This window comes from Microtus oregoni, unplaced genomic scaffold (assembly GCF_018167655.1).
Source record: "Microtus oregoni isolate MIOR12 unplaced genomic scaffold, Mior012 000081F_ref0000091, whole genome shotgun sequence".
NCBI lineage: Eukaryota > Metazoa > Chordata > Mammalia > Rodentia > Cricetidae > Microtus > Microtus oregoni.
Genome location: NW_024544541.1, coordinates 3632102 through 3659761, shown reverse-complemented (window position 1 = coordinate 3659761; position 27660 = coordinate 3632102). Strand labels below are relative to the sequence as shown.

Genomic DNA, 27660 nt, shown 5'->3' with positions numbered 1-27660 from the left:
CTTCTGAGGCCTTATCAGTGGCAGGACGTAGAGGTGTCTTTGTACTCCACCTCTGGTCAGGACAGTACAGTCAGCATATGGGCCTTTCTTCTCTTGTCCCCTGAGACACGACAGCCAACCAGACCTCACTTGTGAGGCTGGGAGCTGTGAAGATGGAGTGAGATGGGGGAGGCCGCCTCCCATTCATCCTGGGGACTGTCAGACTCACCAGCCTTTCAGTGCCCATCCTCCAGACTCCTCCTTCTACGTGCACAGACCCTGCCCCCTCATCTCTGCGACTGAGCTTGTACCTCAATGACCCTGACAGACCTGGGACAAAACCTTGGGATGAATCCTTAGAGGTCCCTCCCAGGCTCTGTCCCCATCACAGCCTTCAAGGGGAAAGCAGACAAGCTAGGAAACTCAGTTCCTGTGACTCTCTCCTGTCTCCCCAGAGTCCTCACCTTGTGGTTTGATTATGGTCATTGGCCAGATGTCAATGAAGCCTTGGTGGAAGGGGTGAAGGCCATACAGATTGACACTTGGTTGCAGGTGAGAACCTGGTGTCAGTGGGTGTGGGTCACAGTCCATCCCGTTTGTGTCCTCTTGAAATCACCAGTGGTCCCAGTAGCAAGGCAGCCTGTGTCGTAAGCTTGGTCCCAAGCTCCAGACTACAGATTCTCCCGAAGACCTGCTAAGTCAAAGCATATGCCTGAAATCCCAGCACAGGGGAGATGGAGGCAGAGGGATCGTGACAAGCCTAGGCCACATGAGACCTTGTCTCGGACATCAGTCTTTTTTTTTTTTTTTTTTTTTTTTTTTTTTTTTTTTTTTTTTTGGTTTTTCGAGACAGGGTTTCTCTGTGGCTTTGGAGCCTGTCCTGGAACTAGCTCTGTAGACCAGGCTGGTCTCGAACTCACAGAGATCCGCCTGCCTCTGCCTCCCGAGTGCTGGGATTAAAGGCGTGCGCCACCACCGCCCGGCTCGGACATCAGTCTTCTTTCCTTGCCTCACGTGCTGTGCATCTTCCTGCATGCCAGGTTATACCCCAGCTCATTGCAAGGATCGACACACCCAGACCCTTGGTGGGCCGGCTCATTCACCAGCTTCTTACAGACATTGGTCGCTACCACCCCCAGGTACGTGCCAGCCCCGGGACTGAGAGCCAGTGCCCCACACAGTGCTGGTGGAATCGACAGTGAGCAGGGCCCTCCTCTCCCAATGCAGTGGCCCCTTTCCTAACGTCCACAGGCTAATGCTGTCCTCAGCACTTCTTTGCCATCCTCCTTAAAGCACATCAGTTCCGTATCCCAGTCCCTTTGCAAGTGTTCCTCTGTTTGCTTCAGGCCCTCATCTACCCCCTAACGGTGGCTTCCAAGTCTACCACAACAGCCCGCCACAATGCAGCCAACAAGATCCTGAAGAACATGTGTGAGCACAGTAACACCCTGGTCCAGCAAGCCATGATGGTGAGTGAGTCTCTCTACTGTCTCCAAGTCGCATGTTCCCAATCGTAGCTCACCTGTGCCTCCTTCCTTCTCCCCTTGATCCAGGTGAGCGAAGAGCTAATTCGAGTCGCCATCCTCTGGCACGAGATGTGGCATGAAGGCCTGGAAGAGGCATCACGCTTGTATTTTGGGGAGAGGAATGTGAAAGGCATGTTTGAGGTGCTGGAGCCCTTGCATGCTATGATGGAGCGGGGCCCCCAGACTCTGAAGGAAACATCCTTTAACCAGGTACGGGCTGAGAGTGGCAGGACATGGCCTCACCAGACTGTTAGGAAACTGTCGCCCCAATGCTCTGGGCAGGAGAATTGCAATTCAAGGCCAGCCTAGACCTAGAACTAACTCATGCCCAGAAAAACAAAGCAAAACAAAACATTAGAAATATAGTCATTACAACAATCTTTCCTTCTTTCTTTTCTTTTCTTTTTTCTTTCTCTGCATAATAGCCCTGGTTGTCCTGAAACTTACTTTGTAGACCAGGCCTTGGACTCACAGAGATCCGCCTGCCTCTGCCTGTGCAGGGATAAAGGTGTGAGCCACCACTACCTGGCCAATCCTTCTATTTAAAAAAAAAAAAATAGTATTGGCCTTTTTTTTTAAAGATTTATTTATTTATGTATATGAGTGTTTTGTCTGCATCTGTATACACCAGAAGAGGGTATTAGTTCCATGGGAGTACAGTTACAGATGTTGTGACCCTCCATGTGGGGGCTGGAAAGTGACCTCAAGACCTGGAAGAATAGCCAGTGTGCTTAACCACTGAGCCATCTCTCTAGCCCCTTAAATTATTTTCATTTTCTTGACATGCTGAGGGGTAGGATCAAACTCAGGACCTCACACATAACGGGCAAGTACTGCCCCACCCAGCCACTCCCTCAGCTGCTGAAATTTTAACAGAAATTCCTCTAGAGGCCATCTTATTCTCCCCAAATCCCCCTTTGTGGTTAGGTCACCCTCATTCATGCCCTGGGAGCTCCAAGGTTGGGACTGCTCAGCCCCTTCTGCTCAGCTATCCCCTCTTGGTAGCTTTTACCCCCTCCGGCACCCTTGGCATCTGTGTGGTCTGCTAGGGGATTGAGCTACTTTGGTAACTTGAAACTTTTCCCTGCTTGCTTCTCAGGCGTATGGTCGCGATTTAATGGAGGCACAGGAATGGTGCAGGAAGTACATGAAATCAGGGAACGTCAAGGACCTCACCCAAGCCTGGGACCTCTATTATCACGTGTTCAGGCGGATCTCCAAGCAGTTACCCCAGGTAGGCTCTTGAGGCAGAGTGCCTTGTGAGCTGATCCTGTGCATCAGCCTTCACTCATGCTGAAGACTTTAGGACAAGCAACCGCTTACTGCCGTTTAATGAAAGAAAAATGCTTAAATTCCTTTTCAGTTCCCCTTGAAAGGCGGAAGTCTAAATCCTTTCCTAACTGTTCACAGCTCACATCCCTGGAGCTGCAGTATGTTTCCCCCAAACTTCTGATGTGCCGGGACCTAGAATTGGCTGTGCCAGGAACCTATGACCCCAACCAGCCAATCATCCGCATTCAGTCCATAGCCCCATCTCTGCAAGTCATCACGTCCAAGCAGAGGCCCCGGAAGTTGACCCTGATGGGTAAGGACTGAGTTCACCTCCTCTATCCTGCCTCAGTTCCCGCCTTTCTTTTGAAATGTTTGCCTGCTATTTTCCCTGCGGCAGCCCCATCTCTGTCAGAAGGGAGAGGGAGGACAGTGAGTCTCCTCCTTTGCCCAGTGCTGCACTTGTTGAGTGAGCAGCAGACCGCTGCCCTTGTCTGATCATTCGGTTGTGGTGGGAAGCTACGGGAAACTGATGGTGCCAAGAAAGGCATCTGAGGTAAACATGGACTATGACAAGCTGTTACAACGACAGCTTTTGTGCTCTTGGATGTTCCTGGTTTACCGTCCTTGTCCGAAATGAGCAGGCTGAACTTGGCTTCTCACAGTAGACTGTGTTACCATGAAGCTGCCTCTGAAGTTGTTTTAGGAACCGAGTGCTGCCAGCCTGGACCAGTTAAGGGAGGCCCAAGAGCTCTGTTCAAGCTCTGTGAGGTCTCTTGCCCTTTTAGAGAAGCAAGAGGGTGTTGGAACTGGGCCTCATTCTGTATTCCTGACTGCCCTGTACTCACTGTGTATGTAGCTCAGGTTGGCCACAAATTTGAGGCACTCCTCCTTTGCCTTCCAAGTACTTGTATCGCAAGCATGTACCTCCAGGCCTGGCTTCCTCACTGAGTGTGTGTGTGTGTTTCTGATTGGGTTTTGTTTTTTTGTTTTGTTTTTTGTTTTTTTGTTTTTCGAGACAGGGTTTCTTTGTAGCTTTGGAACCTGTCCTGGAACTAGCTCTGTAGACCAGGCTAGCCTTGAACTCACAGAGATCCGCCTGCCTCTGCCTCCCAAGTACTAGGATTAAAGGCGTGTGCCACCACTGCTGTGTTTCTGATTGTATTTGTATGTGAATAGTGTCTTAAATGAAGACAGAAGAGGGCATCAAGTGTCTCTATAACTCTGCTCGATCCTTTTTAAAATAGGATCTCTCCCTGAATATCAGGCTCTGAGGCTCTCATTTTCTCAGCTAAGCTGAAAGCAACTAAGTCCCAGCAAACCTCCTGTCTCAGCTCCACCTTGGAAGTAGGGTTACAAGGTCCCTGATTAGTTGTGTGGATGCTGGGATGGGGCCTCTGATTCCTCATAATTACTCAGCACTTGCTCTCTTTCATCCTCTCCCTCCCTCCTCTTTCTCCTTTTATCTTCTCTCTCCTTCCCTCCCTCCTACTCCCTTCCTCTTTCTTCTTCCTCTTCCTCCCTCCCTGACCCCATTCCCCCCTCCTTGATGTGTATGCATATTTTGCCTGTGTGTATGCCTCCGCACCACATTCATGCCTACAGAGACCAGCAGAGGGTGTCGGGTCCCCTGGAATTGGAGTTATGATGGTTATGAGCTGCCATGATGGGTGCTGGGAACTGAACCTGGGTCCTCTGGAAGAACAGCCAGTGCTCTTACCCACTGAGCCACCTCTCCATGCACAGCAAACACTCTCAGCTGATAAGCCGGCTGTCCAGTCCAGCTTTCTCACTCCTGAGAGCTTGTGGAGGGCCTAACAGGGAGCTCAGCTGCTCCTCCTGGACAGAGTGAATGGCTTTGAGAGGGACAGTAATAGAGGAAAGGGACACCTGCCCAGCCAGCTAGATGATCCAAACCAACCCTGGAACCAGGGATCAGTGTGGTGACAGATGTCTCAGCCAGACTGTGCTCACATCCTTCCTCACATTTGTTTATTTATATATTCGTTTGTTCATGGGAGATTTTTTTTATATTTATTTTATTAAAGATTTCTGTCTCTTCCCCGCCACTGCCTCCCATTTCCCTCCCCCTCCCCCAATCAAGTCCCCCTCCCTCGTCAGCCGGTTTCTAGCCATAAATAAAGGACATTGAGCCCATGATTAGTGATCCTAGAGAAGCTAAATAAGGAGAACCCAAATCATGAGAGATTTTTTGAGATAGGGTCTCACTATGTAGCCCCATCTGTCCTGAAGCTCATGATATAGACCAGGGTGGCCTCAAACTCTCAGAGATTGGCTTTACCTCTGCCTCCAGAGTGCTGGGATTAAAGGCGTTCATCACTATGCCTGGTTTACTCTCTCACTCTTTGTTTTGTTTTTTGAGATAAGGTCAGAGTTCTGGCTGTCCTGGAACTCACTTTGTAGACCAGGCTGGCCTTGAACTCACAGAGCACAGAGATCCACTTGCCTCTGCCTCCCAAGTGCTGAGATTACAGGCATGCCTCACCACCTTTCTCACCCTTAATAAGGCTTGTTTCTGGACTAGATAGATGGCTCTTTTTTTTTTTTTTTAAAGATTTATTTATTTCTTATGTATACAACATTCTGCCTCCATGTATGCCCACACGCCAGAAGAGGGCACCAGATTTCATTACAGATGGTTGTGAGCCACCATGTGGTTGCTGGGAATTGAACTCAGAACCTCTGGAAGAACAGCCAGTGCTCTTAACCACTGAGCCATCTCTCCAGCCCCCCATGAGCCAAGAGTTTCAGATCCCTATGAACCTGAGTCACAGAGAGTTGTGAGCTGCTGGGAACAGAACTTGTGTTCCCTGTAGGAACAGTACAGGCTCTTAGCTTTAGAGCCATCTATCTAGGGGCTGAGAGATCTCAGGTTCATAGGGATCTGAAACTCTTGGCTTCCATGAGCACCTGGACACATATGCTCACAAGATTCATACATATGTGTAAAAACAACAAACCTTTAAAAAAATAATGCTTGCTTCTTGAGCACAGTGATTATTCACCCCCGTCAATCAATCATGGTCCCACCAGTGATGGCCTTTAGTATTTAATGGAGATGCTATGAATATTGTTCAGTTGGTAGCTGCATGCCTTTCATGCACAGCACCCTGAGTTGGAACTATGGGACAATATAAACCAGGCTTGGTGGCACACATAAACTAGTATTCCAGAGGCAAAGACTGGGAGGATCATTACAAATTCAAGGTCAGAATGGACTCCATGAGACCCTGTCTCTTTAAAAAACAGAGAGAGAGAAGCTTAAGAAGGAACTCTTACCTTTTTAAAGGTCATGGTGCAAACCATTAATCCCAGCACTCACAGAGGCAGGCTGATCTCTGTGAGTTCAAAGCCAGCCTGGTCTACAAAGCTAGTGCCAGGACAGGCTCCAATGCTACTTAGCTGCTCCTCCCCCACCCCACCCCACCCCAGACTTACTTGCCCAGCCCCAGTTATGGGGCAGATCCCCTGACCTGTCCCTCTTCACAGTTCCTGGCCCCCTGCTGGTTCTCCCATTGGGCATATTCCACTGGAGCCCAGGTGATGCGGCCTGTAGGAGTCAGGAAAGGACAGAGGAGAACAGGGAACCTCTAGGGTCTCAACCCGTCATTCCCAGTCCTCATAAAATAGGTTTTGTTTTAACTAAGCAGCGTTGATTGTTGGGGACCAATGAAAGCAGAGCTGTTCTTCCCTCAGTTCAGGGATGTGTATGTGCTTGTCTGTGGGGACAGTGTGACTAGGACGGGAGAGAGTTCTGGGGACCTTAGGAATAAGCTAGTGGTCTTGGGAGTGATGTGAGCAGCTCTGGCCTGCTTCAGTTGCTCCCCTGTTTCTTGCAGGCAGCAATGGGCACGAGTTTGTTTTTCTCCTGAAAGGCCACGAAGATCTGCGGCAGGACGAGCGAGTGATGCAGCTCTTTGGCCTGGTGAACACGCTCCTGGCCAATGACCCAACTTCTCTTCGGAAGAATCTCAGGTATTCAGAGCGCTGTGAGAGGCTGAGCTCTCAGAGTTCTTCACATTCCCTCCTCCGCTGTCTCTGGAATCAGGTATCTTCACAAACTTAGTAAAATTAAGTGCCTGAGTCAGGTCCAATGGCACATGCCTGTAGTCCTAGAGCTTGGGAGGTAGAGACACAAGGATCAAGAATTCAAAGCTAGCCTAGAGAGAGCTTGAGGCCAACCTGAACTATATATGACCCCCTGTTGTGAAACAAAAATAACTCAGTATGGTGGCATACACCTATAATCCCAGCACTCAAGAAACAGAGGCAGGGGCAGGATTGCTGCATGCCTGCTCTTAACAGGCTCCAGACCAGCCAGGGCTACTTAGAGAAACCCACTCTTTTTTGTTTGTTTGTTTGTTTGTTTTTCTCTGTAGCTTTGGAGCCTGTCTTGGAACTAGCACTCTGGTAGACCAGGCTGACCTCGAACTTGTAGATGGAGCAGCGGGCTGCATTCCCACCCGGCTCCCGCACAGCTAGCTTAGCCCCGGAAATAACAACACACAAATTGTATTCTTTTAAACACTGCCTGGCCCATTAGTTTCAGCCTCTTACTGGCTAACTCTCACATCTTGACTAACCCATTTCTAATAATGTGTGTAGCACCACGAGATGGTGGCTTACCGGGGAAGATTCTTAACCTATGTCCATCTTGGAGAGGAAGGCTACGGCGTCTGCCTCATTGCCTTCTACCCAGCATCCTGTTCTGTTTACTCCGCCTACCTAATTTTCTGTCCTATCAAAGGGCCAAGGCAGTTTCTTTATTAACCAATGAAAGTAACACATAGACAGGTGACCCTCCTCCATCACAAACTCACAGAGATCCACCTGCCTCTGCTTCCTGAGTGCTGGGATTAAAGGCGTGCACCACCACCTGGCAGAGAAACCCACTCTCAAACAAAGCAAAACGAAACTGATGTTTAAGTGTCTGACAAGGAACACTAAGGTGCCCAGCAAAGAAGCTTCTCCAGATGTTTTGTTCCATTGTGTAATTAACACCTTTAGTGAGCTACAAGAACTCAGAAGGTAATGCCTCGAAGATTAGACTCAGGGGTCTACAAATTTGATGTTTCCCCCAGACCCAGGCCAGTGAAACTCCCTGCTGCGGCTCTGTCTCTTAGTCTGTGGCTGTTCCTCTAAGTTACTTTAGCTCTCAATGTAGCCTTTCAGAGCTTCCTCCGCAGAGCCGAGTCTGTGAAGCAAGTTGAGGACCACTCTGGCTTCCATGGCATCTTCTGGGTAGCTCACCAAAGGCATTGTTTGTCCTAAGCTGACCCAAGGTGTGCTTTTGTTCACTGTGCAATCCCCTTCCTCTCCTGTGGCCACAGTATCCAGAGATATGCAGTCATCCCTCTGTCTACCAACTCGGGCCTCATTGGCTGGGTCCCCCACTGCGACACCCTGCACGCCCTCATCCGGGACTACAGGGAGAAGAAGAAGATCCTCCTGAACATTGAGCATCGCATCATGCTGCGGGTGCGTGCCACCCCATGCCAACACCCGTGACCTCACGGATACCCACACTCCAGGGCACCCATACCTGGTGAAGCGTAATCAGATATTTCTTGGGGCCACCAGCTCACAAATAATGACATGAAGACTTACTGTTAATTATGAAACTTTAACCTAAGCTTAGGCTTGTCCTGCTAGCTTCTATAACTTAAATTCCTAAATTTATTTTGATCTGCATTCTGTCATGTAGCTCATTACCTCATCGCTCCATGCTGCTCCTGCTGCTTCTTCCCTGTCGAGTTCTCTCTCTGCCCTGACATCCCTCCTGCTCAGCTATTAACCGCTCAGCTTTTTGTTACACCAGTCACAGGAGTACATTTTGTTTGTTTATTTGTTTGTTTTTGCAAGGGGGGTTCTTTTCTTGTTTTTTTTGTTTTTGTTTTTTTATTTTTGCTTTTTTTCAAAACAGGGTTTCTCTGTCTTCCAGTCTATCCTGGAACTTGCTTTGTAGACCAGGCTAGCCACAGACTCACTTGAGATCCACCTGCCTCTGTCTCCCAAGTTCTGGGATTAAAGGTGTGCACCACCACCGCCCAACAGCAATACCTTTTCACAGTGTACCAACAGTGGGGTACCACTGAGAAAGCTGTCCATGGAAATCACTACGGAAAAAGCTTAATGAAGTAACTCATAACGCAGATAACTGCTGAGAAACAAAGGAGGGCCAGCAAGAAGGTTCAGGGCAAAGGCCCCTGCTGTACAGGCCTGATCTGCAGAATCCACAGTGAAGGGGAGAACCAACTTCCAGAAATGTCCTCTGACCTCCACATGCACACAAAACAATAAGACAATTTTAAAAAAAATAAATTAAAAACCTTGCCCAGGGCTGGAGAGATGGCTCAGTGGTTAAGAGCATTGCCTGCTCTTTCAAAGATCCTGAGTTCAATTCCCAGCAACCACATGGTGGCTCACAACCATCTGTAATGAGGCCTGGTGCCCTCTTCTGGCCTGCAGGGGTACGTGTAGGCAGAACATTGTATACATAATAAATAAATAAATAAATATTTAAAAAAAAAAAAATAAAAAATAAAAACCTTGCCTGGTGGTGGTGGCACACACTTTAATCTCAGCACTTGGAAGGCAGAGGCAGGAGGATCTCTATGAACTCGAGGCCAGCCTGACATACAGAGTGAGTTCTAAGACAGCCAGGGCTACACAGAGAAACCCTGTCTCAAATTTAAAAAAAAAAGTGCTGGGCATAATGATGCACGATTTTAATCCTAATACTGGGAAGGCAGAGGCAAGTAGTTGGCCGTGAGTTCAAGGCCATCCTGATCTACATAGCAAATCCCAGAACAGCCAGGGCTACAAAATAAAGCCTTGTGTTGCCAAATTTAAAAAAAAAAAAAAAAATAGCAACCACATTGTTTTTTCCTTTCCCTTGTTATTTCCTTTCTCTGTTGCCATTGCTGGTGAAATCAGCCCCACTCCGCTTGTCTCCCCGTTCTTCTAAATGTGAGTTGCCTATTGTGGCTCATTTCACTGACTGGTTATGTCCTGATTCAGATGGCTCCCGACTATGATCACCTGACTCTGATGCAGAAGGTGGAGGTGTTTGAGCATGCTGTCAACAACACAGCCGGGGACGACCTGGCCAAGCTACTGTGGCTGAAAAGCCCCAGCTCGGAGGTATGTCCTGGGGCTCTGCAGGCTGCCTTACTGCCACCACAGATACCCACATATTACAGGAGGTGTGGTCATTTTTGTTGTGGTTAGATGAGGAATTTTCACGGAAAGCTTTCTGAAACCTGCCTGTAATCACAGCATTTAGGAGACTGAGTCATGAGGATCACCATGAATTTAAGTCCATCCTTTGCTACATAGAGAGTTTTAAGACAATCTGAGCTATATATTAGACCCTGTATTGGGGTGGAGAGGACTAGAGAAAGTGTTGAGTGGTTAAGAGCACTAACTACTCTTGCAGAGGACTTCAGTTAAGTTCCCAGAACTCACATGGCAGCTCACAACCATCTGTAACTCCAGTCACAGGGATCCAACATCCTTCTGGCCATCTCAGGTATCAGGCATATATGTGGTACACATACATACATGCAGGCAAAACACTCAAACACATATAAATAAATAAATCTTAAAAAATAAAATAAAAATGGGCCAGAGGGATAGCTTGGCAGGTTAATTCACTCTCTAACAAGCTGAGTTCAATCCCTGGAAACCACATGGTAGAAGGAGAAAACTAACTCATACAAGCTGTCCTCTGCCCTTTACTCCCAGACACACATACACAAATAAATAAATACAGGGTTTTTGTTTGTTTGTTTGGTTGGTTGGTTGGTTGGTTTTTTGAGACAGGGTTTCTCTGTAGCTTTGGGGCCTGACCTGGAACTAGCTCTTGTAGACCAGACTAGCCTCGAACTCACAGAGATCTGCCTGCCTCTGCCTCCCGAGTGCTGGGATTAAAAGTGTGAGCCACCACTGCCCAGCCAATAAATACAGCTTTTAAAAGTCTTTAGTGGTCTGCTGCTGTCACTGGGTAAACATCTGCCTTCCCACCATCTAGATGCTGTGCTTTGCTCACACACTGATCTGATCTCCCCATGGAATCCATTCCAGGACTATCTCGTTGCTCTCTGCCTGTCTTAGGAACACGCATCTCTTCACATTGGCTATCTCTGTTTTCTACCACAGAGGTTTGAGGACCGATGTGTGGATCAGAAACAGCACTGTTAACATTTTTTGAAATGATATTAAGTATGGCAGACAACTTGGAAAGATGTTTATCTTCACAGTCTCGAGGAGAGAACATTTTCACTTACATCGTCACAGCACACTTCTGATAAAGTTTATACTAAGGCATAGTTTATAATCATGAATGGGATCTTTGTTCCGTTATCCATCCTAACTGTTACGGTAGAAGCTAAGGACAGCTGTCCTGGACCGCTTAACTTTGTTGAAGCTACTGATTCATAGAACACTGATTCACGGGTGCTTTTGTATTATAGGTGTGGTTTGACCGAAGAACCAACTATACCCGCTCCTTAGCCGTCATGTCAATGGTTGGATACATTTTAGGCCTGGGAGACAGGTGAGTGAATCTAATTTGTGCCTTTCTCTCTCCAGTTGTTCTGAATGGTTTCATTTTGTCTTCTAGTGAAATTTGTGACCATTGAAAACGACTATTTTATTTTTTTAAAGGGCAAGCAAGCATGGCTTTATTGAGATGTAGGGTGACTGTGCCTGCAGCAGGGAGGGGTCCCCAAAGTGATTCATTGTTGTAACAGACTCTTCAGTCACCACTGTACTGAAGACAGATCATTCTCCATCTATAATTGAAACCAACCAAAGTAGAACCTTATCTTATACTGAAGTAATAAGAGTGGCGGGGCTGCATTCCCAGAACCCCAGCCGCCTGCCCGGCTAGCTTATGCCCCGAAATAATTACACAGACACTGTATTCTTTCAAGCACTGCTTGGCCCTTTAGCTCCAGCACTTACAGGCTAATTCTCACATCCCGATCAACCCATCTCTAACAATCTGTGAGAACCGGTCTTACCGGGAAGATTCTAGCCTAGTCCATCCTGGGTTGGAGCTTCATGCCGGGAGCGGGGCATGGCGTCTCTCTCAGGCGTCTTCTAGCCTATGTCCATACTGGGTCGGAGCTTCATCCCGGGAGCAGGGCATGGCGTCTCTCTCAGGCGTCTGCTCCCGAGAGGAGAGCTGTGTAGTCTCTGACCTCACTTCCTCTTCCTCCCAGCATTTTGATCTGTTTACTCCTCCCACCTATCCTCTAACCAATAAAATGGGCCAGGGCAGTTCCTTTATTAGCCAATGACCTTCCTCCATCATTATACAGAATACACTTCTAAGTGTCATAACCAAAGAGATACTTCAGGCCTGGGATAGACTCAGTAGAAGAGCACTTGTGTAGCTAATGCAAAGCCAGAGTTTAATCTGCGGTACCATCCGAAAAGGAAAAAGAAAACTGGGAATGTTTAGATACTAACCAACAAGAAAGCAAACAAAACTGATCATTTGGTGTCTACTGCTTTTCTTTTGGAATTGTGTCTCATGCAATTACTTGAGTAAAAATTGTTTTGTGCCCCCTACCTCCAAAATGAAAGCTAAGTTAAGAGCCAGGCTCTAAGACATACACCTCTAGTCCCAGCACCTGGGAGCCAAGATAGGAATGTTGCCTGAGCCTAAGATTTGAGATGAGCCTGGGCAGCAAAATGAGATCTCATCTTTAAAAGACAAGCCCAGCTGTTGTCTGAGTTTTCTGTCTTGCCCGGTTCCCGCAATCATTAAGTCCCAGAGAAATCACACAGAGTTCTACATTAGTTATAAACTGATTGGCCCATTAGCTCAGGCTTCTTACTAACTCTTATAACTTATATTAAACCATTATTTTTTGTCTATGTTAGCCACGTGGCTCTGTACCTTATTCCGTGAGGCAGTCACATCTTGCTTCTTCCGTGGCTTGGACAGGACTCCCAAAGAAACTTCCTTCTTCCCAGAATTTTCCTGTTCTCATTGACCCACCTCTACTTCCTGTCTGGTTGTCCCACCTATACTTCTGCCTGGCTACTGGCCAGTCAGCATTTATTTAAAATATAATTGGCAGAATACAGACCATTATCCCACACCACCCAGTCGGGCTATAGAGATGACTCAGCAGTTAAGAACACTAGCTGTTCTTCCAGAGGTCCTGAGTTCAATTCCCAGCAGCCACATGGTAACTCACGACCATCCATAATGAGATCTGGTGCCTTCTTCTGGCATGCAGGCAGACCCTGTATACATAATAAATAAATCTTTAAAAAAAAAAAAAAGTCAAGGCATAGTGGACAAACCCTTGACTCCAGCACTCAAGAGGCAGAAACAGAGCCAGGCAGATCTCTGAGTTTTAGGATATCCAGGATTATACAGTAAGACTCTGTCTTTAAAAAAGGACAGAAGTTAAAAGCTAGCTCAGAAGTTAAAAGTCCTTACACCACAGGAACTGATAACCTGAATTCTCTCTCTGGAGAGAACCAGCTGTGAATTGTCCTCTATCCTCTAAATGCCAAACAAGAGCCATGTGTGAGCACTGTAAAACAAACTGGAGAGCTCTAGAAACCAGTAGTCTGATGATACACACACACACACACACACACACACACACACACACACTGTAAAACAAACTGGAGAGCTCTAGAAACCAGTAGTCTGATGATACACACACACACACACACTGTAAAACAAACTGGAGAGCTCTAGAAACCAGTAGTCTGATGATACACACACACACACACACACACACACACACTGTAAAACAAACTAGAGAGCTCTAGAAACCAGTAGTCTGATGATACACACACACACACACACTGTAAAACAAACTAGAGAGCTCTAGAAACCAGTAGTCTGATGAGATACACACACACACACACTGTAAAACAAACTGGAGAGCTCTAGAAACCAGTAGTCTGATGAGATACACACACACACACACACACACACACACTGTAAAACAAACTAGAGAGCTCTAGAAACCAGTAGTCTGATGAGATGCACACACACACACACACACACACACACACACACTGTAAAACAAACTGGAGAGCTCTAGAAACCAGTAGTCTGATGATACACACACACTGTAAAACAAACTGGAGGGCTCTAGAAACCAGTAGTCTGATGATACACACACACACACACACTGTAAAACAAACTGGAGAGCTCTAGAAACCAGTAGTCTGATGAGATACACACACACACACACACTGTAAAACAAACTGGAGAGCTCTAGAAACCAGTAGTCTGATGAGATACACACACACACACACACACACACACACTGTAAAACAAACTAGAGAGCTCTAGAAACCAGTAGTCTGATGAGATACACACACACACACACACACACTGTAAAACAAACTGGAGAGCTCTAGAAACCAGTAGTCTGATGATACACACACACACACACTGTAAAACAAACTGGAGAGCTCTAGAAACCAGTAGTCTGATGATACACACACACACACACACACACTGTAAAACAAACTAGAGAGCTCTAGAAACCAGTAGTCTGATGAGATACACACACACACACACACACACACACACACTGTAAAACAAACTGGAGAGCTCTAGAAACTAGTAGTCTGATGATACACACACACACACACAGTAAAACAAACTGGAGAGCTCTAGCAACCAGTAGTCTGATGCCGACACACACACACACACACACTCTGTAAAACAAACTAGAGAGCTCTAGAAACCAGTAGTTTGGTGGTTGGCAGTGGTGGTACACGCCTTTAATCACAGGACTCAGGAGGAAGAGGCAGACGGATCTCTGTGAGTTTGAGGCTAGAGCAAATTCCAGGACTGGCTCTAAAACTACAGAGAAACCCTGTCTCGGGGAGAAAAAAGAAAGAAAGAAAGAAATCAATACTTTGAAATTTTTGAAACCCTGGCAGAATGCCTTTGAAGAAAGACTGACAGACTAAGAAGGACTTAGACTTATACAGACAAGCCCCTGTGGTAGCTGCTTGGTGGGAATAACTGAGCTATGCCACTCTTGACAGAAACTTTCCTGGGGACCCAAGATTCCAAGAAAGGAAATGCAAGTGCAGATAATAAAATGGGCTGTGCAAGCCAGGCAGTGGTGGCGCACTCCTTTAATCCCAGCACTCGAGAGGCAGAGGCAGGCAGATCTCTGTGAGTTCGAGGCCAGCCTGGTCTACAAGAGCTAGTTCCAGGACTGGAACCAAAAGCTACAGAGAAACCCTGTCTCGAAAATCAAAAAAAAAAAAAAAAAAAAAAAAAGGGCTGTGCGGCCTCTGCTGCAAGCACACTCCTCTGCCTTTGTGACCCCAAAACAACAGCTTACACACAAGCGGGGGGGGGGGGGGGGGGGGGGGGGGAGGGTGGTGGTGGTGGCTGTGGTCACCTGAGAGTGGGACTTTCCAGCCCCTGGCCTGGGGCTGTCTGACTGATTGATGCACCCCCTCCACTCTCGCTTGTCAGACACCCGTCCAACCTGATGCTGGACCGGCTGAGCGGGAAGATCCTGCACATCGACTTCGGGGACTGTTTTGAGGTGACTGCTGCACACAGCTAACCATCCTGACGGGTTCAGGCAGCTCCAGCTCCAAAGGCCTTCCCTTCCCCCTCCTCTTAGCCTCTAAGCCCCTTGGGCAAGGACTCTCCCCACATCCTCTCAGAGAAGAGGGATCTCCATCCTCCCAACTATGTGCTGGCCAGGGTCCTTTTTCTCTTCCCTGTTTTTGTTTTCTTAGTCGCCTTTCAAACCCCTGAGATAAATGCCCTCTCGCTGAATTCAACAGCGAACTTTTGTTTCCTTGCTGTGATGTTAGTCAGTGCATGCAATGAGAGAAGCCGCCCACCTTCCTCTGACCTTAGCTAGAGGCCAGAACCTAACCATGAATTTGGCTTTTTCTTTAATGACCATATAGGTTGCTATGACCAGAGAGAAATTTCCAGAAAAGATTCCATTTAGACTAACAAGAATGTTGACCAATGCTATGGAGGTGAGTAGATCCTGGGTACACACTGATTTGAAATGGAGCCTTCTCTGAGGACAGACGTGGTTTCTGTAGCAGGTCCCCGTTACCGTGTTAGATGACCTTTGGAGGTTGGCATTGCATGTTGTGTATGTCCTGGCCCAGGTCTGTGCCCATGTCGGGGGTGACACAGGCCCTCCCTTGCCTTGGTCATAAGGCACCAGTGAGCCACAGTTGGTAACTCCTGGCTGTGTGGCTCTGTCACTCTTGCAGGTTACAGGTCTGGATGGCAACTACAGAACCACATGCCACACGGTGATGGAAGTGCTTCGGGAACACAAGGACAGTGTCATGGCTGTACTGGAAGCCTTCGTCTATGACCCTTTGCTGAACTGGAGGCTAATGGACAGTGAGTTTCAGATATGTGGGAGGAATTCTTTATAAGTTCTAGGCCAGCCTGGGCTATTTGAAATAAGTATGTAGGTAGGTATGCATGCATGTATGTATGTGTGTATGTGTGTGTATTTATATATATTTGTGTATATGTATATGTTCCAAAAGCATTACAGAGCAGCTCTGGGGCTCGAGAGGAATCTCAGGTATTTTATGAGCTGTACAACACTCCCACTCTTGCCTTAGCTATTTAAATGAAGATTTTTTTTTTCTGGATAAACTGCACCTTCATGGGTTTCATTTGTTTCGTCTGTAGCGAGGGAAGCTGGGATTCAGTAGGAAACACAGTTGTGATGTGAGGCTTCTGGTGCTCTGGGAGTAAGCCAGCACTCATCTTGTCTAAGTCAGGTCTGCAGTGGACAGCTTCTAGGCCTCAGATCCCAGCTCTCGCCCTTGGTTTTGAGTGATAGATCTTGTTCACTATTCAGCATGACAGCTTTTGAAAATATTATGTTTTTATGATCATAAGGAAATACCTTTTTAACCAAGTTTCTTTCAAGTCACAGTCTGAAGTACTTCCTAACACTTAATTTCTTTTCCTAGCAAATACCAAAGGCAATAAGCGGTCTCGAACAAGGACAGACTCCTACTCTGCAGGCCAGTCAGTAGGTGGGTACATCCCAGAGAAGTTGGCAGACCCCATTCCTCATCTCCAGAGCATTTGGTCATCTTACCCTCACAGCAAGTTTGAGGTCAGCCTGGGGACCTGAGTTCAATTCCCAGAACCCATGTAAAAGGTAGAAGGAGAGACTGACCCATGGAGGTTGATTACATATGAACTGTAACATGTACTCTGTTGACAGAGGTTTTCTGTCCTGCCCAGTAACCACAGTAATTAAGTCCCAAAGAAATCATGCAGAGGTCTACATTAACTATAAACTGAATGGCCCGTTAGCTTAGGCTTGTTAGCTGTGCAGTGGTGGCACACGCCTTTAATCCCATCACTTGGGAGGCAGAGACGGGGGGGGGGGGGGGGGGGGGGGGGGGGGGGGGGGGGGATCTCTGTGAGTTCAAGGTCGCCTGGTCTACAGAGCTAGTTCCAGGACAGGACAGGCTCCAAAGCTACAGAGAAACCCTGTCTCAAAAAAAAAAAAAAAAAAAAGAAAGAAAGAAAGAAAGAAAGAAAAGAAAAAAAAATCCTCTGCAAGAGCTTAGGCTTAGCCGTTATTCTTGTCTGTGCTAGCCGTGTGGCTCAGTACCTTATTCAGTGAGGCAGTCACATTTTACTTCTTCTGTTGCTGGGACAGGACTCCGGAAAGAGTTTCCCTCTTCCCGGAATTCTCTTGTTCTCATTGACCCGCCTCTACTTTCTGTCTAGTTGTCCTGCCTATACTTCCTGCCTGGCTATTGGCCAATCAGCATTTATTTAAAATATAATATACAGGATACAGACCATTGTCCCACAGCACTTACCCCTCTTTTTGTTAAAAGAAAAGAAAAGAAAGAAAAGAACTTTGAATCTAATATCCTTAGTTTAGCTTTTCTCCTGACCATTATCCATAACAACTTGTAACCAACATTCTAAACAAAGGAAAATATCCATAGTCCATTTTTTGGGAATGTGGGTATAGTTTTCCAGGCTATTTCCTGCTGGTTGGGGGGTACTGATAATCTTATGGGAACCTAAAGAAAATTTAGAATTATGATCAAGTCCTGACTGGAGTAAGTATCCTGTGAGGCTTGATCATCTCAGGCAGCATCTTGAATCTCTTCGGGATGTAGAACTCTGACATCTGAACCATCTGTTCCTACCGGAGATTTCTCAGGTGGTCTTCCTTCATCAAACCTGATTTTTCTTAATTCAGAATGAATCCATAGCCTCTCATTTTCTTTGGAAATAAAAGCAAAACTTCTCCAAAGTACCATATCTTTTGACTTCAATTTTGAAGTCAAGGCATTTACAAAATATTTATCTTGGATTAAATCAGCAGCATTTATAAGCAAATATATTTTAGCAGCTGTTGCTCCTTCCTCAGCATTCAAACAATTCAAAGAGAACATAATAACATACAGTATCCATATTTTCTGTGTAAATCATCTTTATGTGGCTTTATTTTAACCTCTATTTCTTTTATTTTTAATTTTTGCCTTTTTAAGACAGGGTTTTTCTGTGTATCTTTGGCTATCCTGGAATTCACTCTGTAGACCAGGCTGTCCTTGAACCCACAGAGATCGGCCTGCCTCTGCCTCCAAAGTGCTGGGATTAAAGGTGTGTGCCACCACACCCAACTACTCTCTTTCTTTTTTATTATAAGGACTTTAACCTTTAGCCTGCATATATTTTTAAAACACTGTAAACCATTTAGAGGTTTTCTTTGTCTTTGACTCTTTCTTTACTGTATATCTCTCTTTTTCTGACTACATGAATCTTTATTTGCTAAGCGATATGGCTAAGGTTAAAGACATGGCTTTGGCGGCTGGATACAGCCCATTTCTTAGCTTTCTGAGACTCCAGTGTCATGGTGGAGGTACCAGCTGTAGCCATGTTTATTGCCACAACTCTATGGTGTTTCAAGGTCCCTGCCAGCAAGCAAGCTGCAGCAGTCTGCTTACAAACCACACTCAAATGCTCTGTAGCCAGACCTCCTGCCTGAAAGAGTCAGAGTTTGCACTGGCAGGACGGCCCAGAAAGCCAGCATTTTAAAATGATGCAGCTTTTTTCCTGCTATGGCTGAAAACCAAAAAAGCATGTGGTCAGCTTTTCATTGATACCATTTAAGTATTTTGTGGCATGGCCTCTTAAAAGAGCTGCAAGGTTTTATAGCTAAAGCTGAGTCAGGAAGCCTCTCTTAAATGAGAGTGCTTGCCTCTAGCAAGCAGAGCCCACCTGAGAAAATGCTGCTATTGATAAGGCATGCTTAACTCTATTCTTTTCTGTATAGAATTACTTTCCAAGCTCTCTCAGGCTTTTTATGGGTGCAGTTATCCACGTGGGCACCAGTACTCCACTCCCACACATCATACATATATTCACAATTATAGGCTGGCTTTTCTGTCCTGCCCACCAGTTCCCAAATAGCCACACTGAGACTTATTTTTAATTATGAATGCTCAGCCAATAGCTTATTACTAACTAGCTCTTATATTTTAAGTTAACCCCATATTTCTTATCTATGCTCTGCCACATGGCAGTACTTTTTACAACATGGCAAATCCATCTTGCTTCTCTCCATGTTTCCTCTCAACTCCTGAGACTCCTCCCCTTTCTTCTTCATGCTCTCTTTTTGTCTGCACGACCCACCTAACCTCTACCTGTCCACCTATTGGCCAGCCAGCTTCGTTATTAGCCCAATCACAGTGACATATATTCACACAGTGGAAAGGAATATTCTGTATTTCCCCCTTTTTTTCTAATTAAAAAGTAAGGTTTCAACTTTTAACATAGTAAATTTATAAACAACGAAAACAGTTCTCAAGTAAGAATTACAGTTATATACAATAGTAACAAATAATAAATTTTTAAAGAATTAGAAACTAATTACTTTATATTACTCTTTTTTAATCTTTAATCATTGCTTTATTTGTATGTGTTTTGCCTGCATGTATGTCTGTGCATTTCATGAATGCCTGGAGGAGGCCAGAAGGCGTTGGAGCCCCTGGATTTGGAATTACATATGATTGTGAGCCACCATGAGGGTGGTGGGAATCAAACCCATGTCTTCCAAAAGAACTCCAAGTGCTCTTAACCACTGAGCCATCCCTCAACTGTGTTACTTTCCTGACGTCAGTGCTAAAGATGTAGCTTAGGGGAGTGCTTGCCTAGCATGAATGAAACCCTGAGTTTAATCCCCAAGACATCTCAGTAGGTAAGGAAGGGGTAAGGGTGCTTATGCCTACTCTGGCCCCTAAGATTGAGCCCCTGGACACAGCAGAAGGAGAGAAACAACTTCTCAAAGTTGTCCTCTGACCGCCCATACATGCTTGGTCCCTCCAACACACACATAAACATAAATAAAGGTATTTTTATTTAAAAAAGAGTAGCAGGGCCGGGCGGTGGTGGCGCACGCCTTTAATCCCAGCACTTGGGAGGCAGAGGCAGGCGGATCTCTGTGAGTTCGAGACCAGCCTGGTCTACAAGAGCTAGTTCCAGGACAGGCTCCAAAACCACAGAGAAACCCTGTCTCGAAAAACCAAAAAAAAAAAAAAAAAAAAGAGTAGCAGGGCTGGAGAGATGGCTAAGCAGTTAGGAGCACATACTGCTTTTCCAGAAGACCTGAGTTTGGTTCCCAGCAGGCTATCAGGTGGATCACAGCTGCCTGTAATTCCAGCTTCAGGAAGATTCAGCTCCTCTGGTCTCAGGCACCCACACCACACATACATGTGGACATGCCCATACACACATACATACATATAATTTTAAATGAAATAAATTAAAAGAAACATAAGAGTAACGGCCAGGCGCTGTGGCACATGGCTGTAATCCCAGCACTTGGGAGGTAGAAGCATCAGGACCTCTTTACCTACATGAGGAGTTTAAGGGCAGCCTCTGATATCTGAGACCTCTCAAAAGAAATTAGAGGGCTGAGAGAGGCAGAGGCGGGCGGATCTCTGTGAGTTCGAGGCCAGCCTGGTCTACAAGAGCTAGTTCCAGGACAGCCCCCAAAGGTACAGAGAAACCCTGTCTCAAAAAAAAAAAAAAACACACACACACACCAAAACAAAACAAAAAGAAAAGAAAGAAATTAGAAAATAATGGTTTCTTAGTATTTGAGTCTCCTACTAACTTCCACTAATTGAGGGTTTTTTTGTTTTTTATTTGGTTTCTTTATCCTAGAAATTTTGGATGGTGTAGAACTTGGAGAACCAGCCCACAAGAAAGCAGGAACCACGGTGCCAGAATCCATCCACTCTTTCAGTAAGTCCACGCTGAGGAGCTGCAGCAATGACAAGCTCATTGCACAGATAGCAGCTACACTGAGCCACAGCCAGAAATGAAGTCGACAAGGCGAGCAACAGTGCTGCCTTGGAGAGGAAAGGGCCATGAATTCCGCACTGTGTGCAGAGGACAGAGTCACATGCACAGGACTGCTCAACACTCGGCCGTGTTTCATAACAGCTGGGCAGCCTTGGACCTGTTGCTTCTACTCTTGTGTCTTTCAGTTGGAGATGGTTTGGTGAAACCAGAGGCCTTAAACAAGAAAGCTATTCAGATTATTAACAGGGTTCGAGATAAGCTTACAGGTGAGTGCTTGGGGCTAAAAGGACACAAAGCCTGATGTGGGGAGTATTTTCTCAATGGGTGGCCAGCCCCTGTCCTAGGAGTCAGTTCCACATGGCTCCTGAGTGACTTCAGGCACAGTGCGCTCCTCTTGCTAAAGACCCTTGGTCTCACCTGAGGTCTCTTAACCTCATTCACTCTGGGCATGAGGGAGGCTCTTTTGGAATCTGGATGGATTCCAGAACCAGCCAACTCCATGGGCAAGTTACTGGCCTCGTAGTGAGATGCTGGCGGGTGCCGGACCACGTGGACTGCAGTGGAAGGATGGAAGAGGAGGGATGTTTGATTTTGGAAAGCAGCTACCAATCCCACTGATCCTCTTTCTTCTGTTGGGTGGTTTATTACATGAGTGGGAGCCAGAAAGCCAGCGCTCTTCCACACTCACTGACTGTGTGACCTCTGAACTCATTTCTCCATCTGAATGGCAGAAGCCCTGACAGAGGATGTGAACACCCTAGGAAACAGGGTTCCAGGCTCTGGGCCTCAGAGCCAATCAGTTTTGTAGTCAGAGATGCTTAATCAAGTACCTGTTTGTGCTAGATGCCAAAGGAGCCACAGCAGCAGAAACAGACAGCTTCCCTGACTTTTCAGGGCTCAGAATCTAGGGGTGAACACTGTCACTAAACAGAGGAGAGTCATCTGCGGCTGTGTGCCTTGTGATGGCAGAGTTTAATTTGGAAATTCCAGAAACGTTCGCTAAGGACATAACTGGAGTTCAAGTTTACAAGAGGAGTGTAGTAGTTACTTTTCTGTTGTTGGTGGTAAGACACCATGACCAAGGCAACTTTGTTTTGTTTTTCTAAGACAGGGTTTCACTGTGTAGCCCTGGATGTCCTGAAATGCACTCTGTAGACCAGGTTGACTCAAATTCACAGAGATCCGCCTACCTCTGCCTCCCGAGTGCTGGGATTAAAGGTGTGAGCCACCACCACCTGGCCAAGGTAACTTATAAAAGAAAGCGTTTATTTGGAACTGACAGCTCTGGGTGGTTAGTTTGAACCAACAACCCTGTGGTGGTGAGCACAACAGGCAGGCAAGCATGGCGCCTGAGCAGTTGCCGAGAGCTTGCATTTTGTTCCACAACTGTGAGGCAGACAAAGCTTACTGGAAATGAACAAAGCCATTGACACAAGGCCTCCAATACCACTGCACCTCCGAATCCTTCTGAAACAGTTCCACCAACTGGGGCCCAAGTATTCAAATATATGAGGACCATTCTCATTCAGACCCTTCCGCTTCCCCCCCCCCCAAGGAGTTAACTAGAACACTGTTCCAGGCAGAAGGAGCAGTGTACACTAGAACCCTTTGATGAGAGTGGCAGCAAGAGTGAAGGTCCTAGGGCTAGCCTTGTGGCCTAGAAAAAACAGTGTGGTGACTGGCTGGACCAGGGCTCTAGTATCCAAAGAAGACAGCCACTGATGAAGACCTCAGATGCAAGAGATCTTGAGGGCAAATCAAAGGTTGTACTAGGACTGCAGCTCATTAGTAAAGTTCTTGCCTGACACTCAGAAACCTAACTTAGAGCCCCAATGTGATGATTTTTTTTCTTTTTTTCTTGTCTTTTTCTTCTTTTTTTTTTTTTTTTTTTTTTTTTTTTGTGCTTTAACAAATAAAGCTTGCCTGAAGATCAGAGTGCAGAGCTAGCCACACTAGTTAGCCTTAGAGGCCAGGCAGTGGTGGTGCACACCTTTAATCCCAGCACTCAGGAAACAGAGGCAGTCGGAGCTCTGTGAGTTCCAGGTCACCCTGGGCTGTATAAGATTGAATCAGTCTAAAAGAGAAACAGAGCCAAGTATAGTGGCTCACACCTTTAATCCCATCACTAGGGAGGTGAAGACAAGAAGGCCAGTACCACCCAAAAATATAAAAACCCACAAAGACTGCTGTTGACAGTGTTGTAACTCTTTTCATGTGAGACGTGAGAAGGTCAAAGGTGACTCCAGGACACTGGTGTTTATCTGAGAGCTGGAATTGTTGAAGAGAATGAGATGAAGGCGAAGAAAGTGAGATGTGGCAGAATTCTCAAGCGGCTTGTGCAGGGAGGGGAGGACTAAGTAAGCAAGTCGAGGCCTTTGTGGGCAGAAGTTCTGGGCACTGAGAGCCACCCTAGCGTTGGCTCATAAAAGGACTCATGGTACAAAGGACTCTCTTGACTGAGCTACATTCCTATGTCTCAATTTTTTTTCTCTACAAGGAAATAGAGGGATGTGTTTACAAAATTGAAAAGGCCATTGTGATGGCACGCATCTTTAATACCAACAATCAGAAGGCAGAGATAGATCTCAGTGAGTTCCAGGCCAGCCAGAGCTACATATAGAAAGACGCTGTCTCAAAAAAAATTAAAAAGCCGTGAAAAGGACATAATCAAGGAAAGTTTGAACAAAGACTAAGTGATCAGTACTTCAGACTTGAAGGAGAGCAGGAGGACTGGACCCTGAGCACAGGGCAGGGTGGTCGGAGGAGAGGAAGGAACTCCTGAGATGGGGAGAAGAGGGAATTGATGCAAACTGCCCAAAACTAAAACATTGGAGGGAGGGCATCTGGCCAGGGTGAGAAGTAGAGGAGACTGGGGAGACTTTAACAGACCTGGCAGTACTAGAAAGGCGCTTTGCCAGCTAGGTGTGGTGGCTCACACCTGCATTCCAGAAGGGGAAAAAGGCAGGAAGGTTACTGGGAATTTGAAGCTAGGCTGGGCTATACAATGAGTTTCAAGAGAACGTGGAACGGAATGGAGGGGAGGGGAGAGAGGGAAAGGAAGGGAAGGGAAGAAACTGGTTATAGTGGTGGACAACTTGGGAAATCAGGAGAATCGGACATTCAAGACCAGCCTCAGCTACATAATTCAGGCCATCTCTGACTGCCTAAGATCTCTCTCAAAAAACTGTAACAACAAAATACTTCTGTGTTAAAGAAAAGAAAAGAGGAAGGTTAGGCCTGGAGAGATGACTCTGATTAAGAGCATGTGTTAGCCGATGATTCCCAGCCCCCATATGGTGGATCATAACCATCAGTGACTGCAGTTCCAGACCTCCGAGGGCACACATGGCATACGTGCAGACATACCGGCAAAGCATTCATACGCGTAAAATTTAAAATTCTTTAAAAGCAAACAAAAAATCAGGCAGGTTTTCAAAGAAGCTGTGTTGGCTGGCCAGGCTGCAGAGTCTGTGTGAGGCCAGTGTCCTCACTGTTCAGTAGGAACACGGATGGCAGCCTGTGGGGCTCAAACTGGACGGCCTTGTTCACTCTTCAGATCAGATCTTGGAACAGCTCCATTAGCCATATCGCTGATGTCTTCACCGTCTTTGAGCGGGTTCTGTTATAAGAGACCCCTGTGCGTGCAGATGACACTGAAGTCAATGCAGGAGTGGTCTGACCTTCCCGTTCCAGCAAGAGTTGACTTCCTGTGGCTGCCTAGACAGTGGGGCCACACAGGAACATGGCAGTTGTTGATAGCAGGTTCAGATGACAGTGTTTCTCCTTCCGCTTCCTAGGTCGGGATTTCTCTCATGACGACACCTTGGATGTTCCAACCCAAGTGGAGCTGCTCATCAAGCAGGCGACATCCCATGAAAACCTCTGCCAGTGCTACATTGGCTGGTGAGCTTCAGTGGCTGAGTGTGACAGCTCATGCCTCTAATCCCAGCACTGGGGATGCAGGGGAGGCAGATGTCTTCAGGGCCAGGGCAGCCAGGGCTACAGTGGTGAAATGCTGTCTTAAAAATAAACAAGCAGTCAGGACCAAAGACGGTGTGGTAGAGTGGCCATACAGGGTGGTCAGACCTGGCTAATGTCTCTAGTTTACAAGTTTGTAGCTCTCAGAATGCTCCTTCTCTAACAGGAGAAACCTGAGAAATGCACATCTGCATTGAAGTTAAAATGGCTTTGAGAGCCATGGTTCAGAGTGGGAAGGGCGCCTGATTGGGCTGTACATCTTTTGGATTTTTGTTGTCGCTCCAGAGGTGCAGAAGGGCACAGGAGCCAGGGAGTGACGAGAGAGAATGGCGAGAGGAAAGGTTGAGAATCCTGGAGTGTCTGGGCAGAAATCAGACCTGCTCCCTGCAGGAGGCTAAAGCTTGGAAGACCTCTGATGACTACTGCCTTTGTTGTCTCCCTTCCTAGGTGTCCCTTCTGGTAACTGGAGCCTGGCAAACCACACCATTTCCTCAGATGCTTTTGTACCTTGGTCTGTGCTTCCAGTGGACTGAATCCAAGGGCATAAAATTGGACTTTGTTAAATATTTTGAACTGTATATGAAAAGAACTACTGTATATTCAAAGTTGGTCTGAACCAACCTCCTAGCTGCTGTTGAAAAGACTGTCAGAAACACAAGGCTTGATTCAGTTCCCGGACAGTGAAACACAGAAATCCTACAGAAACCAAGCCTTCGATTTTGGGGGGAAAGATGATGGGTAACTAAAAAATACGGGTTTTGACTTGACTTACAAGAGAACTTATCACAAGCATTTCCTGCAGAAAAATATAGTCCATTCTCTCAACCCAGGGACAGTGGACTCAGCACAGTCAGGTATGCCCGCGGCCTGGAGAACACGGACCAGGGGCTCCAACACAGTGATGCAGACTTCAGCACTCCACCCATCCTGTTACCTCACCAGTCTCTGGGCAGCAGTGGCAACGTTTGCAGGATGGGCCAAAGTGGGTGAGAAGATCTGTCTTCTGCTTGACCCCATGATGCTAAAGTCACAAGACCTGACCTTCCAGGAGGACAGTTTGCTCAGACACCAGGCCACCGCGTGTGAGCAGGTGTGCCATGGATCCCAGTGCAAAGGGGGTGCATCGTCCCTGCTGTGTTGGAAGAGGGATGAGTACCTTGTGTTTGGAACAGGGGCTCACAACACAAGTGCTGTCGTGGACGTGCTGATCACAGAGGGATAGACACACTAGAACAGGTCGAGAACTCTGAGCAAAGCAAATATCCAACTAAATACACAAAAGTATAAAGTGAAGCCACATCTAGACACCATGTTGTATCTGAGTAATTTTTGTGCCAATAAATGACATCAGAATTTTAAAAACATATATATATATATATATATATATATATATATGTCTGGCTCTTATTAGTAATTACTTTATAAATTCTGTCACTGGGGATACAACTCAGAGGTAGGCCTCTAGCTAATAGGCAGTGGCCCAAGGTTTGTTTCCCAGCCTCGCACAAAAGAAAAAGGGATCCAGGCAAGGGAGTCTATATCATTCATTACCTTCCAGCCAGGGCTAGAGAGAAACCTGTCTTGAAAAAACAATTTTTATGGGGCTGGAGAGATGGCTCAGAGGTTAAGAGCACTGGCTGCTCTTCCAGAGGTCCTGAGTTCAATTCCAGCAACCACATGGCGGCTCACAACCATCTATAATGAGATCTGGCGCCCTACTCTGGCGTGCGGGCATACATGGAGACAGAATGTTGTATACATAATAAATAAATCTTTAAAAAAAAGAAAACAATTTTATATGTGTATATATGACACATGTCATTTTAGTTATATATGTATATACGTGTATGTCATTTTTACTTACATATGTATGTATATGTATGGCACATGAGCAGATGCCCATGTCGACCAGAAGTCATCTGCCCCGGCCAGCTTGAGTTGCACGTAGTTATGAACCTCAGGACTAGGTGCTGTGGTCCTCTAGAAAAAAAGGAGTGTTCTTGACTACCGAGACCTCTCTTTCCTCCCCACCCAGGTTTTTGTTTTTGGGGTGTGTGTGTGTGTGTTTGTTTGAGATAGGGTTTCTTTGTAGCTTTAGGGTGTGTGTGTGTGTGTGTGTGTGTGTGTGTGTGTGTGTGTGGTTTTTTGAGATAGGGTTTCCTTGTAGCTTTGGAGTCTGTCCTGGAACTAGCTTTTTTAGATCAGGCTGGCTTCGAACTCAGAGATCCGCCTGTGCCTGCCTCCCAACTGCTGGGATTAAAGGCATGCACCACCACCGCCCGGCCCCACTCAGTTTTTTGTTTTTAATTTTAAGTTGGAAAAATCCAGTCCTAGTGTGGTATGCACACCTTTAGTTTCAGGACTTGGGAGGCTGAGGCAGGCTGATCTCTGAGTACCCAGTCCTGGGATTAGTGGCCTGGACCACCATGCCAGCAGAGAAAAACTATCTTTAACTGTGATTAAAACTGTATTTTCAACCAGGCGGTGGTGGTGCACACCTTTAATCCCAGCATTTGGGAGGCAGAGGCTGGCGGATCT

General features: G+C 46.5%; 1 protein-coding gene across 1 annotated transcript in view; it reads left to right on the top strand.

Annotated features, from left to right (window-relative positions):
* Mtor (mechanistic target of rapamycin kinase) overlaps nucleotides 1-26805 on the top strand; it is a 111151-nt gene extending 84346 nt beyond the window's left edge. The window contains exons 41-58 of the mRNA XM_041643029.1: nucleotides 435-531; nucleotides 1020-1118; nucleotides 1326-1448; nucleotides 1533-1715; nucleotides 2605-2739; nucleotides 2916-3090; nucleotides 6635-6770; nucleotides 8126-8273; nucleotides 9816-9938; nucleotides 11270-11352; nucleotides 15280-15352; nucleotides 15729-15803; nucleotides 16050-16185; nucleotides 16773-16838; nucleotides 21004-21084; nucleotides 21330-21410; nucleotides 24942-25047; nucleotides 25570-26805. Coding sequence (XP_041498963.1) covers nucleotides 435-531; nucleotides 1020-1118; nucleotides 1326-1448; nucleotides 1533-1715; nucleotides 2605-2739; nucleotides 2916-3090; nucleotides 6635-6770; nucleotides 8126-8273; nucleotides 9816-9938; nucleotides 11270-11352; nucleotides 15280-15352; nucleotides 15729-15803; nucleotides 16050-16185; nucleotides 16773-16838; nucleotides 21004-21084; nucleotides 21330-21410; nucleotides 24942-25047; nucleotides 25570-25585 — 1936 coding nt within the window. The 3' untranslated portion in view covers nucleotides 25586-26805. The remainder of the gene's footprint in view (nucleotides 1-434; nucleotides 532-1019; nucleotides 1119-1325; nucleotides 1449-1532; nucleotides 1716-2604; nucleotides 2740-2915; nucleotides 3091-6634; nucleotides 6771-8125; nucleotides 8274-9815; nucleotides 9939-11269; nucleotides 11353-15279; nucleotides 15353-15728; nucleotides 15804-16049; nucleotides 16186-16772; nucleotides 16839-21003; nucleotides 21085-21329; nucleotides 21411-24941; nucleotides 25048-25569) is intronic.
* The last annotated feature ends 855 nt before the right edge of the window (nucleotides 26806-27660 follow it).